Source organism: Canis lupus, chromosome 28 (assembly GCF_048164855.1).
Source record: "Canis lupus baileyi chromosome 28, mCanLup2.hap1, whole genome shotgun sequence".
Taxonomy (NCBI): domain Eukaryota; kingdom Metazoa; phylum Chordata; class Mammalia; order Carnivora; family Canidae; genus Canis; species Canis lupus.
In genome coordinates, this window is record NC_132865.1 from 41,785,611 (window position 1) to 41,801,516 (window position 15,906).

Here is a 15,906-nt window from a genome sequence, read left to right on the forward strand (position 1 = left end):
AGGGATGAGCTCCTATTGTGCCTTTGTGGGTAGGCAATATAAATGAAAAAATATAGCATAGAAAGCGAAGTTGAGTGAAGATTTTCCTGACAATTAGGTAGTCAGTGTTAATGAACATGGATTTTTTTTTTTTTATTCATGAAAGGTGTGAAATTGTGTGTTTTTATAAAATATCTTATTGCTGAATGTTTCAGCATTGACTTTATTTTAGTCTGCAGATCAGCGTCATTCTGTTGGCATAAAACTTCTTTTCCTGGTTTATAAAAGCATTGCACCCGGAGATGAACGAGAGTACTTTCCTTCGCTAGACCCCAGTTGTAAGCGATTAGCCAGTGGACTTCTGGAGTTGGCCTTTGCTTTTGGAGGACTGGTAGGAACAGCAGCTATATGCTATGCTATCCTTATGATATAAATATATAGCTCACTTGCAGTGTGTTTCTAAAAGCAAGAATTTAGCTGGAATTTAGTAAGTTCTTAGCTTAGCAAGTACTTTAATAGATTTATATGATCTGACTTCCTTTCTAAAAGAATTTTTTTTTAATAAAAGATATAGGACTATTCTTCTTCTTTTTTTTTTTTTTTAAGATTTTTATTTATTCACAAGAGACACACAGAGAGAGGCAGAGACACAGGCAGAGGGAAAAGCAGGCTCCACACAGGGAGCCCGATGTGGGACTTGATCTTTGGACTCCAGGATCACGCCCTGAGCTGAAGGCAGGCGTCCAACCCCTGAGCCACCCAGGCATCCCGACAGTATTCTTCTTAAATTGTGGTTTTGTCTATCCCATTTTGTTTCTTAAAAGACTTTATAAGGCAGAGAACATTTTGTGAATATAAAGCTGATACAGTGGCTTTCTCTTCCCCTGTCCTTGGTGACCTTCAGATGGCTGATATGGGAGGACCCTTGAAGGATAATTCCACAGGCTCCCCAGAAAGATGTCTTCATCGATTTTTGAACCATGCAGGGGTGGCCTCAAACAGTCTCTGTAGTAGCTGAGATCTGCTAACCAGTCTTTTGTGTTCATTGCTTTCACCCATCTTCCCTTTTCCTGTAGCAGAAAGCAGAATCTTCTTTGCCCCTTTATTCACTTAATGTAAACAAATCACATATTTAAATTAATAAAAAATACTCTTACTCGCCTCTCCCTTCAAAGCAGCAACAAGATTTTCTGGATATTTGGGAGAGTCAGGGAAGATTTCTTTCATGAAATGAAACCTAGAAAATGCATGCTTATTGAAATGTATACAATTCAAACTTGAACCCAGGTCTTCAAATACCAGTTCTCTTTAGAGTTCTCTTTAGTTCTCTACTGTGTGATTTTCCAATTCCAAAGTTAGCAGCTTCCCAGGAGTCCTTCTCTAACAGGTAAAATTGTACCTTTCCTTCTTCACAGTGTGAGCACCTTGTGGATCTTCTCCTGGACACAGCAGTGTTGTCTATGCCAGCCTCAGGAGAGTCCCAGAGAAACATGGTCAGCTTCTCTCATGGAGAGTATTTTTATAGCTTGTTTTCAGAGATAATCAACACTGAATTGTTGAGAAATCTAGATATGACTGTATTGAAGCTCATGAAATCATCTGTGGATAATCCCAAAATGGTAATGAAATTTTTATTTTTATTTATTTTACTTGAAGCAAGAATTACTATCAGAGTCCACTCATTGGGCTAGAGATGCTGCTTTTGTTAGTGAAAAACTTGCCCCTCATGTAGTACATTACCTACACTTGTGAGTTCATTGTGAAATATTTACTTAAATGAAGTGTATTTTCTTATATAATGCATATAAAAAGATTGCCATATTCTTGAAAAATATCTAAACAAAATAAGATCTCTTCTTGGAAGGTTTAAAGCTCTTGCCAATGTTTGAAGACAAAATCAAAGGAAAGAAAACCCATCTTTAATGAACATTTAATAATGTTAAGTGGACATTGAAAGATTGATTTTTTTTTTCTAATCTCTCACTCCCCCAGAATCTCTAGGCGTAATATTACAAGGCATGGCTATGCAGGATACTGACTTTTGTGAAGAAGTGGTGCTGGAGCTTAAAAGCCCATCATGAGACCCGAGCCCCCCTTTCTTTTTGCACCAGCCATCAGCTAGTCTTATACACTCGGTGTGCTTTCTGTAGTCATGGTCCTTTCACAGATTGGTATAGAGTCATTATTTCCTGCATGCTCCTGCTGTAGCCCACTTTGCCTCCTCACATTGAACCTTGGAGCTCAGTATTTAATAGATAGTTGACTTGGGTTTGCTACACTTGTAAAAGTTTGAAATTAACCCAGTCCATAGACAGTCAGGAACTGGAACTATTAGGAATGACCATTTTAAGGGAGAATGCATAATTTCCTACTGACTTAAGCTTTTACTCCAAAAAGTGCTTGTTGTCTTGTGGGGGAGTATTTTGTAGCAGGTTGTACTAGATATTTGGATTTAAAGTTAGAAATGAACTTTTAGTAGACCTGTGACACCCAGGAAATAGAACATTTTGATCTCTGAAGCTATTTAAACTTCTGGTGAAGGTAATGAAGAAAAGCCATACATATTTACCTCTACTTAATCCTCAGTTCCCTGTAAAATGTCAGAAATGGGGCTTTTTTGTTTCATTTTGTTTTTTAGAGCACAATGCTAAAAGGACACGTTAAAAGATGAGAGACGAGTGACATTTTGGAAGCTAGAAAGCAAAAGGAGAAGTTGTAACAGACTTTAGAGTCCAAGAAAACTGCAGTGTACCATAGTGGTGGGGAGATGGGCAGTTGCTTCATGCTGCAGAACCCAGACCTTCTGGTGTCTGCTGATGGAATACTGGGAGCAGAATGCAAAGGAGAGGCTGAAAAGAGAGGGACCGTTTAAATGTTAGCTGTCCCCTGCCTGGTCACCTGGCCTTACCTTGTCCTCAAGGGACTGATCTTTTTGCACTTGAGGACACTGGGGGCAGCCAGATCTCTGCAAGGGATAAGTATCTCTGTACCAGGGCACTCTAGGCAGACTTGAGGGAGCCTAGGCAGACTTTTTTGGTATTTTCTTTTCTTTTTCTTTCCCCCTCCCCTTCCCTCTCCTCCCCTCTCCCTTCTCTCTCTTTCTTTCTTTCTCAGATCTTTAGTCAAGATTAGAGGCATGTTCTGTATATAACACCAGTATTAAGTAAAGTTTGAAATACTTTATACCATGCAAAACCATTTTATTATTCCACAGGTGAGAACTCTGTTTTGTACTTTACTCTTTCAGATTTAATGCAGTTCTTGCACTCTTCTGACTTTAGTCTCCCACTAGTATTTTTTTTTTAATTTTTATTTATTTATGATAGTCACACAGAGAGAGAGAAAGAGAGAGGTGCAGAGACACAGGCAGAGGGAGAAGCAGGCTCCATGCACCAGGAGCCCGATATGGGATTCGATCACCGGTCTCCAGGATCGCGCCCTGGGCCAAAGGCAGGCGCTAAACCGCTGCACCACCCAGGGATCCCGTCCCACTAGTATTTTTGAACAACCAAAATGTTTCTGGTGTGTTGCTGTATTTTTGTATTTTGCCCATTATTCTATTGGGATGGAATTTCTTAATAATTTTTAACAGATTTTTGTATATTAGGAATAGTAGACATCTGTCATGTATGCAAAAAGTACTTTTTCCTACTGGCCATTTGTCTTTCAGTCTCACTTGGAGTGTTTATTTTATACAGAAGTATTTATTAAATTTATTAATCTTCTTTACTGTCATTCCCATCTTTTATGTCATATTTAGAAAGGCCTTCTCCAACCCAATTATTATCTTTAAAATCTGCCCATCTTTTTTCTGTTACTTCTATAGGTTCTTTCTTTCTTTCTCTCTTTTCTTTTCTTTTCTTTTCTTTTCTTTTCTTTTCTTTTCTTTTCTTTCTTTTCTTCCTCCCCTCCCCTCCCCTCCCCTCCCCTCCCCTCCCCTCCCCTCCCCTCCCCTCCCCTCCCCTCCCCTCCCCTCCTCTCCTTTTTTTCTTTCAAGACACACAGAGAGAGAGGCAGAGACACAGCCAGAGGGAGAAGCAGGCTCCATGCAGGGAGCCCTGATGCGGGACTCGATCCACTGGACCTCACCCTGAGCCTAAGGCAGACACTCAACCACTGAGCCACCCAGGTGTCCCCCATAGGTTCTTTTTTTTTAACAAATATAAATAATGCAAAGAGCACTGGAGAAATGGCATTTTTTCCCCAAATGGCTACTTACTGGGCATTTATTCACTAATACATATTCTCCTCACTGATTCAAGATTCTCACTTTCTTGAATACTAAATCCCTGTACATATTTGGATCTGAAGTTGGACATTTTAATTTCTTAACCATCTGTTTCTCAGCCAGTACCATGATGTTTTAATTCCAGCAGTTTTAACGTACAACTAATCATCTGGTAAGGCAATATTCCTTCTTAGTATTTTTGTTTTTCAGACTTTTCCAGCGATACTTGCATATTCTTGAAAGTGAACTTTAGAATTGTTTTGTCAGGTTCCTCATTACCCTTCCCACAAAATGTAGGGATTTTGAATGATAATACACTCTGTAGAGTAAATTTAACCAAATTAACCTCTTTTTTAAAAATAAGCCTGTTTTTCTTTTTTTTTTTTTTTTTAAGCCTGTTTTTCTAAGGTTCTCTCTCCATTTATTCAAACCTTTATTCATATTCTCAAATTTCTTTGTCATACTATTATGTAGAATGCTATCATTTTATTCATCTAGTTACTACATGTTTCTTAACATTTCTAGATACTGGATACTATTTAGTTTTAAATGTAAATGGAATATTTTCCCTTTATATTTTTTTTCCCCAAAGATTTTTAAATTTGAGAGAGAGAGAGAGAGAAGATGAGTAGGAGAGAGGTAAAGGGAGGTAGAGAGAGGTAACTCTCCGCTGAGCACAGAACCTGACATGGGTCTCAATATCATGACCCTGAGATTATGATCTGAGCTGAAATCGAGTCAGATGCTTAACTGACTAGCCAACCAGGTGCTCCCCCACTTTATATTTTCTTTATAAGGATGTGGTATATGAGAAAACTATTGATTTTGTTTATTTTATAATCATTCACATGAATGAATATCCTTTTTCTTTTTTCCAAATTTATGAAGATGTAATTGACAAATAGCATTTTATAAGTTTTAGGTGTACAACATGCTGATTTGATTTAATCAACGTTGATAATCCTGCAGAATGATTACTGGGATGTTTAGTTAATGCTCATCATCTTAAATAGATAAAATATTTTCCTTGCAATGAGAAATTTTACATACTTCAGCACTTTTCTTTTTCTTTTTTTAAAAAAGGATTTTATTTATTTATTCATGAGAGACAGAGAGAGAGAGAGAGAGAGGCAGAGACACAGGCAGAGAGAAAAGTAGGCTCCATGCAGGGAGCCCGATGTGGTACTCTAGGATCTCACCCTGAGCCTAAGGCAGACACTCAACCACTGAGCCACCCAGGCGTCCCAGCACTTTTCAGATATATGAAACAGATTTTAAATTTAGTCACTATGTTGTACATTACATGTCCAGAATTATTTTATAATTGGAAGTTGTACCTTTGACTACTTTGATTCATTTTGTCCAACTCCCTATGGCTGGCCTCTAGCAAGCACCAGTCTGCTCTCTGTATCTGTGAATTTGGCTTTAGATGCCACATATAAGTGTTTTCATACAGTTTATCTTTCTCTGTAGGACCTATTTCACTTAGCATAATGTTGTCAGAGTCCAATCTATGTTGTGACAATTGGCAAAATTTTCTTCTGAATAATATTTCATTGTATATGTATATACCACATCTTTATTCATTCATCTGTTGATGGACACAAATTGTTTCCATGTCTTTCTTTGCATATAATGTTGCAATGAACATAGGGGTGCAGATACATTTTTTAGATAATTATTTCCTTTTCTTCAGATATATACCAGAAGTAGAATTGCTGGACCATGTGGTACTTCTGTTTTTAATTTTTGGAGAACTGCCACACTTATTCCACAGGGCTGTACCAATTTGCACTCACACCAACAATGCACAAGAGTTCCCTTTTCTCCACATCCTCACCAACACTACTACTTCTTTTTTTTTTTTTTTTAAAGATTTTATTTATTTATTCATGAGAGACAGAGAGAGAGAGGCAGAGACACAGGCAGAGGGAGAAGCAGGCTCCATGCAGGGAGCCCGATGCAGGACTCCATCCTGGGACTCCAGGATCATGCCCTATGCCGAAGGCAGGCGCTAAACCACTGAGCCACCCAGGGATCCCCCAACACTTGTTTTTGATGCTAGTTTCTTACAGGTATGAGATGGTATCTCATTATGGTTTTGATTTGCATTTTCCTGATGATTTCACTAATTGAGCACCTTTTCACATACCTTTTGACTGTCTAAAAAATGTCTTACTCAGTTCCTCTGCCCCTTTTTAAATTAGATTGTTTGATATTTTGCTGTTGAGTCTTTCATATATTTTGGATATTAACCCCTTATCAGACACATGGTTTATAGATAGTTTCTCCCATTTTGTAGGTTGCCTTTTCATTTTGTTGATGATTTCTTTTGATGTGCAGAAGATTTTTAATTTGATGTAGTTCTATTTGTTTATTTTTGTTGTTATTTCCTGTGCTTTTGGTGTCAGATCCAAAAAAATAATTGTTAAGACCAATGTTAAGGAGCCTATTCCTTAAGGAATTTTATGGCTTCATGTCTTAAGTTCAAGTCTTTAACACATTTTGAGTTGGTTTTTGTGTATGGCATAAAATAGATGTCAAGTTTCATTCTTTTACAGGTAGTTGTCCCATTTTCCCATTACCATTTATTGAAGAGACCATCCTTTCTCCATTGTATATTTTTGGCTCATTTGTCCTTCATCATTGTATATTCTTGGCTCCTTGCATGTGTTTTTTTTTTTTTTAATATTTTATTTATTTATTCATGAGAGAGAGAGAAGCAGAGACACAGGCAGAGGGAGAAGCAGGCTCCATGTAGGGAGCCTGATGTGGGACTCGATCCTGTGGGTCTACAGGATCACACCCTGCGCTGAAGGTGGCGCTAAACCGCTGAGCCACCAGGGCTGCCCTCCTTGCATGTTTTATACTTGGGCTTTCTATCCATTGATCTATTTGTTTTTATGTGAATATTATACTATTTTGATTAGTTTGACATGATATAATATGAAATCAGGAAGCATAATGTTTCCAATGTTGTTCTTTCTAAAGATTGCTTTGGTTATTCAGGGTCTTTTGTGATTCCATACAAATTTTAGGATTGTTTGTTCCATTTCTGTGAAAAATGCCATTGGAATTTTGGTAGGGATTGTACTGAATCCGTAGATTGCTTTGGATAATAACATTTTACCAATATGAATTATTCTATTCCATGAGCATGGAATATCCTTTCATGTATTTGCATCTTCAATTTTTTTCATCAGTGTCTTTCAGTTTTCATCATACCTCCTTTCATTTTAACCTCCTTGGTCAAATTTATTCCTAGGTGTTTTATTCTTTTTGATATAATTTTGGTGCAATTTGATTATTTTCTTAATTTTGCTTTCTGATAGTTGGTTATTAGTATATAGAAACACACCTAGTTTTACATCTTGATTTCGTATCTGCAACTTTACTGAATTTGTTGATTAGTTTTCACAGTTTTTTTTTTTTTTTTTTGGTGGAGTCTTTAGGGTTTCCTGTATATAAAATCATACCATCTGCAAACAGTGTTACTTCTTCCTTTCTGTTTTTGTTGCCTTGTATTTTTCTTGTCTGATTGCTATGGCTAGGACTTTTAATACCATGGTGAATAAAAGTACTAAGAGTAGACATCCTTGTTTCTGATTGTAGGGAACACAGCTTTCAGTTTTTCACTATCAAGAATGATGTCAGCTGTGCATTTATCATATATGGCTTTTATTATGTTGAAGTATGTTCCCTCTGTACCTGAATTGTTGAGTTTTTATCATGAATCGTTGTTGAATTTTATCAAATGTTTTTTCTGCATCTATTAAGATGATCATATGATTTTTATCCATTATTTTGTTAATGTGGTGTGTCACAATAATTGACATGCAGATGTTGAACCCTCCTGGCATCCCTGAAATAAAACTCACTTGATCATGGTATGTGATCCTTTTAATGTATTGTTGAATTTGATTTGCTGATATTTTGTTGAGTTCTGCATCTGTGTTCATCAGGGATAGTTTACTGTAATTTTCTTTTCTTATAGTTTCCTTGTTTGGTTTTGGTATCATGGTTATTGCTGGCTTCATAGAATGAGTATGGAAGTATTTACTTGTCTTTTAGGTGTTTAGCATAATTTGAGGATTGGTCTTAGTTCTTCCTTACATGTGTGGTAGAATACACCAGTGAAGCAGTCTGGTCATGGACTTTTGTTTTTTGAGAAGTTTTTGATTACTGATTCAGCCTCCTTACTATTAACTGGTCTGTTCAGATTATCTCCTCAAGATTCAATCCTGGTAAGTTGTTTATCTTTAGGTATTTATCCATTTCTTCTAGGTTATCCGATTTGTTGGTGAATAATTGTTCATAATGGTCTTTTATGATCCTTTGTATATTTTTGGTGTAGGATTACCTTCTTGAAATAAGGAAGTTAGGGCAGCCCCAGTGGCCCAGTGGTTTAGAGCCTTCAGCTCTAAACACACACCGGGGTGTGATCCTGGAGACCTGGGATAGAGTCCTGTGTCGGGCTCCCTGCATGGAGCCTGCTTCTCCCTCTGCCTCTCTCTCTCTCTCTCTCTCTCTATCTCTCTCATAAATAAATAAATAAAATCTTAAAAAAAAAAGAAAGAAAGAAGGAAGTTAAATGAAAGCCTCTCTGAATTCTGAAACTTGGAGGCTTTTAGTTCTCTTCCCTCAGTGTGGCTCCCAGAATATGGTCAATTAGATATATACCCTCAGGCAGGATATCAGAATATTTTGACAAGTCTAAGGGAAAATAATGATTAAGTGTTATCACTACCCAACCAACCTACACTGATCCTCATTACCAGTGAGCCTGCCTGTTGCACAGTACTTTTAGTCAGTTCCTCAATGTGTGCCAACAGCCAGGGAGCACCAGGCATTGAGGAAATGGATTCTAAAAGAGAGAGGCAGATAAAAAACCATTTGACACAGTGACTATTCAGTGAGATGGAAATATAAAGAGAAAAGAACCACAGAGAGATGAGAGATGTCAGTGTATTGACGAAATAAAAATTGCTACTGAAAAGAACACTGTTAGAAAGTAACTTTTGGGAATTAAGCATGGGCATAAGAAATTAAAATGAAATGAGTTTGAAAGATAAATTTAGGAATTCTCACAGAAAATAAAGTAAAACAAACAGAAACTAGTAGAGAAAAACATGAGGAGACGTGGGATCCACTGATAAGATTCAGCACCAGGACCTCTGCTCCAGAGAGAAGACAGGCTCTCAAGAGAATGTCCCAGAAACAAAGGCCTCGAGCTTCTGGATGGGAAAGAGTCATTGAAAATCCAGCACAGTGTATGAAAGCAGTTCTACATGGAGCAAATTTCTTGAAAATTCAGAGCCCCAGGGGCTTCACCATGAGAAAAGATTCTATTTTTTTTTTTTTTTTTAAAGATTTTATTTATCCATTCATAGAGACAGAGAGAGAGGCAGAGGGAGAAGCAGGCTCCATGCAGGGAGCCTGATGTGGGACTCGATCCCGGGTCTCCAGGATCACACCTCAGGCTGCAGGCGGCACCAAACCGCTGCGCCACCGGGGCTGCCCTGAGAAAAGATTCCAAAGTTTCTGCGAGAGACAAGTGGATTCCATTTAAAAGGATCAAGAAATCAGATGCTGTTTGTCTTTGCAACCACACAGTGGATGCTGGAAGATTGTAGGACAAATTTCTTTCACAACTTAGCAAAGAAGATTCCAACCTGGAGTTCTGAATCTGGCCAGACTATCAGTCATGTGTGAGAGTGGAATGCAGATGTTTCAGATATGCCAGATCTCAAAGGAATCTTATCTCTTCTGCACTCAAATCATTTAGCCAAGAAAGAGAAAGATGTTGGATCTGGGAAGTTGGCTCAAACAGAGAAGGGGACCAGTCTCCTGGAAGTTACACCCAGAGGGCAGTGATCACAGACATTCCAGAGTAGGAGCTATGTTGCCACTGACATGGAGCTGATAGACCTCCTGATATGTTTAGATGTCTTGAGATTTCATTGATTCGGGAGAGTTTGATGATGAATAATGATAGGCACATTGAAAGCAGTAAAGAAAGTAAGCAAGTTAATACTTAAGAGAGATCAAAATGTTGTGTAAAAATGATTGTGTCATTATGATTAGAATATTGAATGTTAATCTAACCAAAGTTAGGATGTCAACTATTGGAAAAGTGGCAGGACAGGAAATGTGTGTGTGCAAGCATATGTATATGCTTCTGTGTATGTGCATGTGTAACAGAGGAGTGTTAATTCTTCCTCTTATTGAGAATGCCCCCAACTAAGAAAACAAGAAATAGGATAAATACGATTTCATAAAAGAGACCACTTTATGCTTTTGTGGGCAAATTTAGCTGTTAAGTTGCTCTTCTCAAATTTGAGGAGTTGTGAGGGACACCTGAGTAGCATCCTCTCCTCCTCCTTAACCTCCTCCTCTCCTCCTCCTTTGGTTAAGCATCTGCCTTGGGTTCAGGTCATGATCCTGAGGTCCTAGGATTGAGCTCGGCATTGGGCTCCTTGCTCAGCTGGGAGTCTACTTGTTCCTGTCCCTTTGCACTCCCCACCCCCGCTTGTGTGCAAGTGCGTGTGTGCACGCTCTCTCTCTCTCTCTCTCTCTCTCTCTCTCTCATGCGCTCTTCCTGTGTCACATAAAATCTTTAAAAATATTTGTGGAGTTGTGAAATAAATAGCTATTACAGAAATAGCATTTTTATTTTCCAAGAATACCTTTAAACTGAAAGTAGATTTTGTCATATATCTGTCAGTCTTGATATTGAGGATTTTTCAAGTACCATACACTTGTTTCAGGTGAGTGCCATTTTGAATGGAATGTTAGATCAGAGCTTCCGGGATCGAGCCAGCCGGAAACAGCAAGGACTGAAACTTGCAAGTACAATTTTGCACAACTGGAAGAAGTGGGACTCATGGTGGGCCAAGGATTCTGCTCCTGAAAGTAAAACGGCGGTGCTGACCTTATTAGCAAAAATTTTGCAGGTATCTTGAGAACCTTAAAAATGAAGTTGTTTTGGACTCTGTAAGTTTTATCTTTAAAAATATAATGGACATTTCTTAAGAACTCATTGGTTTGATCAGTAAAAAATATTTTTATTAAGTTGCTGATTACCTTACATTTTATACTTTTTCCATTATTATGACTTATACTCATTATCCTTTCCTATACTTTGCTTTTTTAGTGTTTTTAAGTCCTACCAGATCAATTTAAAATATTTCAGAACAAGAATTGTTAAAATATTGTTGAAGCCCAAGAACAAATTTGTAGATTATTTCTGGAATTACAATCTTGGAAAATGTGTTAAAGGACATTAGAAGCATAATATAGAGATGTATCATGTTTTTACTTCCCCTCCTTTAGATCGATTCATCTGTATCTTTTAATACAAATCATAGTGCATTCCCTGAAGTCTTTACAACATATACTAGTCTACTTGCTGATTCAAACTTGGGTTTACATTTAATGGTAAGTGGTGAAAAAGATTTTTTTTCAGATTACGTTCTCAATTATTTTACCACTTTATATTTTTACATACTTACGATGCTTTCTCTTTTTTATTATGGAAAATTTCAAACATATTCAAAAGCAGAGAATAACCCCTATGTGCCTGTCACTCAGCTTCAATAGCCACCTGTCTATGGGTGTGTCTGTTTCAACTATGCAGCCATTCCCACTCTTGAAGGAGACGTTTGGCATCATGTTATCTAATCTGCTCATACTTTTGTGTGTCTCTCTAAAAGATAAATATAATCACAATGAATTTCCCATACTTAGAAGAATTAGTATTTCTCTTTGCGTATGTGTAGTTCAAATTGGCTTTTTTGAGAATTGCTATATTCGTGAATGACAGAATTTAAAGTATTAATCATTTTTCTATTAATAAATATATCTGGGTAATTTTTAGGTCAAGAACTTAATACTATAATTTTAAAATCTTACAATAATTAGATTTTATGCTATAATAAAACGTAGCCTTAATGAAAGACGTCTTTTTAGTAGATCATAAGGATATTTCTTTGAAAATTTCTGTTCTGTGGTTAATCAAGTTTCTCATTCCTCAGTATGAGGGAGCTTGGGAACTTTCTTGCCACACAAGGGAGATAGGAAATATCACCTAGTTTCTTTTACACTTGTTATAAAGTTCTGTATTAATTCTGCAAGGAATATTTATAAATTATCCCATAGGTTGTTCAGTATGCTCTTCCACACTCTACTAGAGTCTGTATTTGTAGAAGGAAAAATCACACAGCATCATCATACAGTGTCCTATTTAATTACACATTAATAGCCCTGAGTTGGCCCACTGGCCTCTACAGTAGAAGCCGAGATACAGCATTGTGTTTGGGTTGGCTTTCAGTGTAATCTGGAAGGTATTCTGAAGTCATTCATTCAATCTACACAGTGTATTATTTGCAAAGCCATTAGAAAACTGTATTTTATTTTTCCTGTGGGATTATAAGCCCCAACTGGTGCAATTTCATATGTCTGCATTGCTCCCACAGGGTCAGGCTGTAATTCTTCTTCCATTCTTCACCAATCTTACTGGAGGCAATCTTGAGGACCTTGAGCATGTTCTTGAAAAGCTTATTGTTTCTAATTTCCCCATGAAGTCTGAAGAATTTCCCGTGGGAACTCTGCGGTACAGTAATTATGTAGACTGCATGAAAAAGGTTAGTTTTTAGTAATACCAAGTGAAATTAAAACATTGTTTTTCTGTTACATTTCTTCATGAAAATAAGTGAAATATTCAGAGTCAGTGAATTTTTGCAACTTTTAAGAATTCAGTTCAATTCATTTTGAAAGCTGGGTAGCTGTAGATATGCAGATGCATATCTAAATCCTTTGGAATTTATTCCTATTTTATTTTTATTTTATTTATTTATTTATTTATTTATTTAAATTTATTTTTTATTGGTGTTCAATTTACTAACATACAGAATAACCCCCAGTGCCCGTCACCCATTCACTCTCACCCCCCGCACTCCTCCCCTAGTTCGTTTCCCAGAGTTAGCAGTCTTTACGTTCTGTCTCCCTTTCTGATATTTCCCACACATTTCTTCTCCCTTCCCTTATATTCCCTTTCACTATTATTTATATTCCCCAAATGAATGAGAACATACAATGTTTGTCCTTCTCTGATTGACTTACTTCACTCAGCATAATACCCTCCAGTTCCATCCACATTGAAGCAAATGGTGGGTATTTGTCATTTCTAATAGCTGAGTAATATTCCATTGTATACATAGACCACATCTTTATCCACTCATCTTTCGATGAACACCGAGGCTCCTTCCACAGTTTGGCTATTGTGGCCATTGCTGCTATAAACATCGGGGTGCAGGTGTCCCGGCGTTTCATTGTATCTGTATCTTTGGGGTAAATCCCCAACAGTGCAATTGCTGGGTCGTAGGGCAGATCTAGTTTTAACTCTTTGAGGAACCTCCACACAGTTTTCCAGAGTGGCTGCACCATTTCACATTCCCACCAACAGTGCAAGAGGGTTCCCTTTTCTCCGCATCCTCTCCAACATTTGTGGTTTCCTGCCTTGTTAATTTTCCCCATTCTCACTGGTGTGAGGTGGTATCTCATTGTGGTTTTGATTTGTATTTCCCTGATGGCTAGTGATGCAGAGCATTTTCTCATATGCATGTTGGCCATGTCTATGTCTTCCTCTGTGAGATTTCTGTTCATGTCTTTTGCCCATTTCATGATTGGATTGTTTCTTTCTTTGGTGTTGAGTTTAATAAGTTCTTTATAGATCTTGAAACTAGCCCTTATCTGATATGTCATTTGCAAATATCTTCTCCCATTCTGTAGGTTGTCTTTAAGTTTTGTTGACTGTATCCTTTGCTGTGCAAAAGCTTCTTATCTTGATGAAGTCCCAATAGTTCATTTTTGCTTTTGTTTCTTTTGCCTTCGTGGATGTGTCTTGCAAGAAGTTACTGTGTCCAAGTTCAAAAAGGGTGTTGCCTGTGTTCTTCTCTAGGATTTTGATGGAATCTTGTCTCACATTTAGATCTTTCATCCATTTTGAGTTTATCTTTGTGTCTGGTGCAAGAGAGTGGTCTAGTGTCATTCTTCTGCATGTGGATGTCCAATTTTCCCAGCACCATTTATTGAAGAGACTGTCTTTCTTCCACTGGATAGTCTTTCCTCCTTTATTGAATATTAGTTGCCCATAGAGTTGAGGGTCCACTTCTGGATTCTCTATTCTGTTCCACTGATCTATGTGTCTGTTTTTGTGCCAGTACCACACTGTCTTGATGACCACAGCTTTGTAGTACAACCTGAAATCTGGCATTGTGATGCCCCCAGCTATGGTTTTCTTTTTTAAAATTCCCCTGGCTATTCGGGGTCTTTTCTGATTCCACACAAATCTTAAAATAATTTGTTCTAACTCTCTGAAGAAAGTCGAGCTCCCGGCCACGCAGCCCCCTCCGCGGAGCCGCCGCCCCGAGACCCTCCGAGCTGCTCGGGGAGCGCGCAGCCCTCTCTGCACGGAGCCTCTTCCTCTGCCCGCTCCCCCGGAGCTGCTCCCGCCCCGCAGCCCCCTCCGCGGAGCCGCCCCCGAGCCCCCCGAGCTGCTCCCCCCCGCAGCCCCCTCCGCGGAGCCGCCCCCGAGCCCCCCGAGCTGCTCCCCCCGGAGCTGCTCCCGCCCCGCAGCCCCCTCCGCGGAGCCGGCCCCGAGCCCCCGGAGCTGCTCCCGCCCCGCAGCCCCCTCCGCGGAGCCGCCCCCGAGCCCCCCCCGAGCTGCTCCGGGTCCCCCGTGCGCGCTGCAGCCCTTAGGGAGCTCCGCGCATCTCCCGGGGCGCAGGTGTCTGTTAGTGTCCCCTGGAGCCCGAGGGCATCCTTGCCCTCCTGGGTCCTGCTCCACCTCCCCGCGAGCCCCTTTCCCCCGGGAAGGTCGGTGCAGCTCCTGCTCCCCCGGGACGGGGCTCTCCTGTCCTGGGGACACTCGCCCCGGCCTCAGCCCGGCTCCTCGCGGGGCCCCTCCTCCCTGGAGGCCTTTGTTTCTTTACTTCTTTTTCCCCGTCTTCCTACCTTGATAGAAGCTCGAACTCTTCTCACTGTTGCATTCCAGCTGTTCTCTCTTTAATTCTCAGGCCGAATTCATAGATTTTTCAGGATAATTTGAAGGTTTTCTAGGTAATTTGGTGGAGACAGGTGATTTGGGGACCCTACTCTTCCGCCATCTTGCCCCTCCTTATTCCTATTTTAAGTTGAAATCTTTTGTTCAGAAAAATACTGGGAAATATTCTATGCATAATGTATACATTTTGAAAATTAATGCCAAAATGAGTTAAGAAATAGAATATTACCAATATGGTTCAGTTTCTAAAATTTAAATAGTGGTTATTTGAGAAACATGTAGTGATTATCACCTATGTTATTTAATATACAAAGGTCTCTAAAGTATCAGTGGCTTACACCAGGTGGTAGATGGTTTCTCCTGTATAATATTAGATTGTTGTTATTTTCAGCAACATATACAGGTTTCCCCTGCTATCCAAAAGTAGAACTTTTTGTAAGTAGGCTTTTTGTAAGCCAAAATGGCATAAAGCAAAGAAGCAGTTACCATTAATTTGTATGGAAATTTTTTTCAGCATTCCCAGACTCAAAAGCACCTTTCTTAGGCACTTTTGATGCCAAAGGACACATCTTGCTAACAGGTACACAGAATAAATTGAGATAAAGCACAGATGTTTACAGACAGAAAGCTATGGTAG

The 15,906-nt window shown here is 39.0% G+C and overlaps 1 protein-coding gene across 7 annotated transcripts in view; it reads left to right on the plus strand.

The window, feature by feature from the left end:
* Positions 1–15,906, plus strand: part of PRKDC (protein kinase, DNA-activated, catalytic subunit) — a 219,931-nt gene that overhangs the window by 69,482 nt on the left and 134,543 nt on the right. For 6 of the 7 annotated variants that reach the window (XR_012020234.1, XM_072804689.1, XM_072804690.1 and 3 more), the window contains 5 exons: positions 212–370; positions 1,395–1,598; positions 10,975–11,160; positions 11,540–11,644; positions 12,682–12,849. Coding sequence is in view for 6 of the 7 variants with exons in the window: in XM_072804689.1 (XP_072660790.1) it covers positions 212–370; positions 1,395–1,598; positions 10,975–11,160; positions 11,540–11,644; positions 12,682–12,849 (822 nt within the window). In the remaining variant the exon portion in view is untranslated. The remainder of the gene's footprint in view (positions 1–211; positions 371–1,394; positions 1,599–10,974; positions 11,161–11,539; positions 11,645–12,681; positions 12,850–15,906) is intronic. The other variant, XM_072804693.1, reaches the window with a different exon arrangement.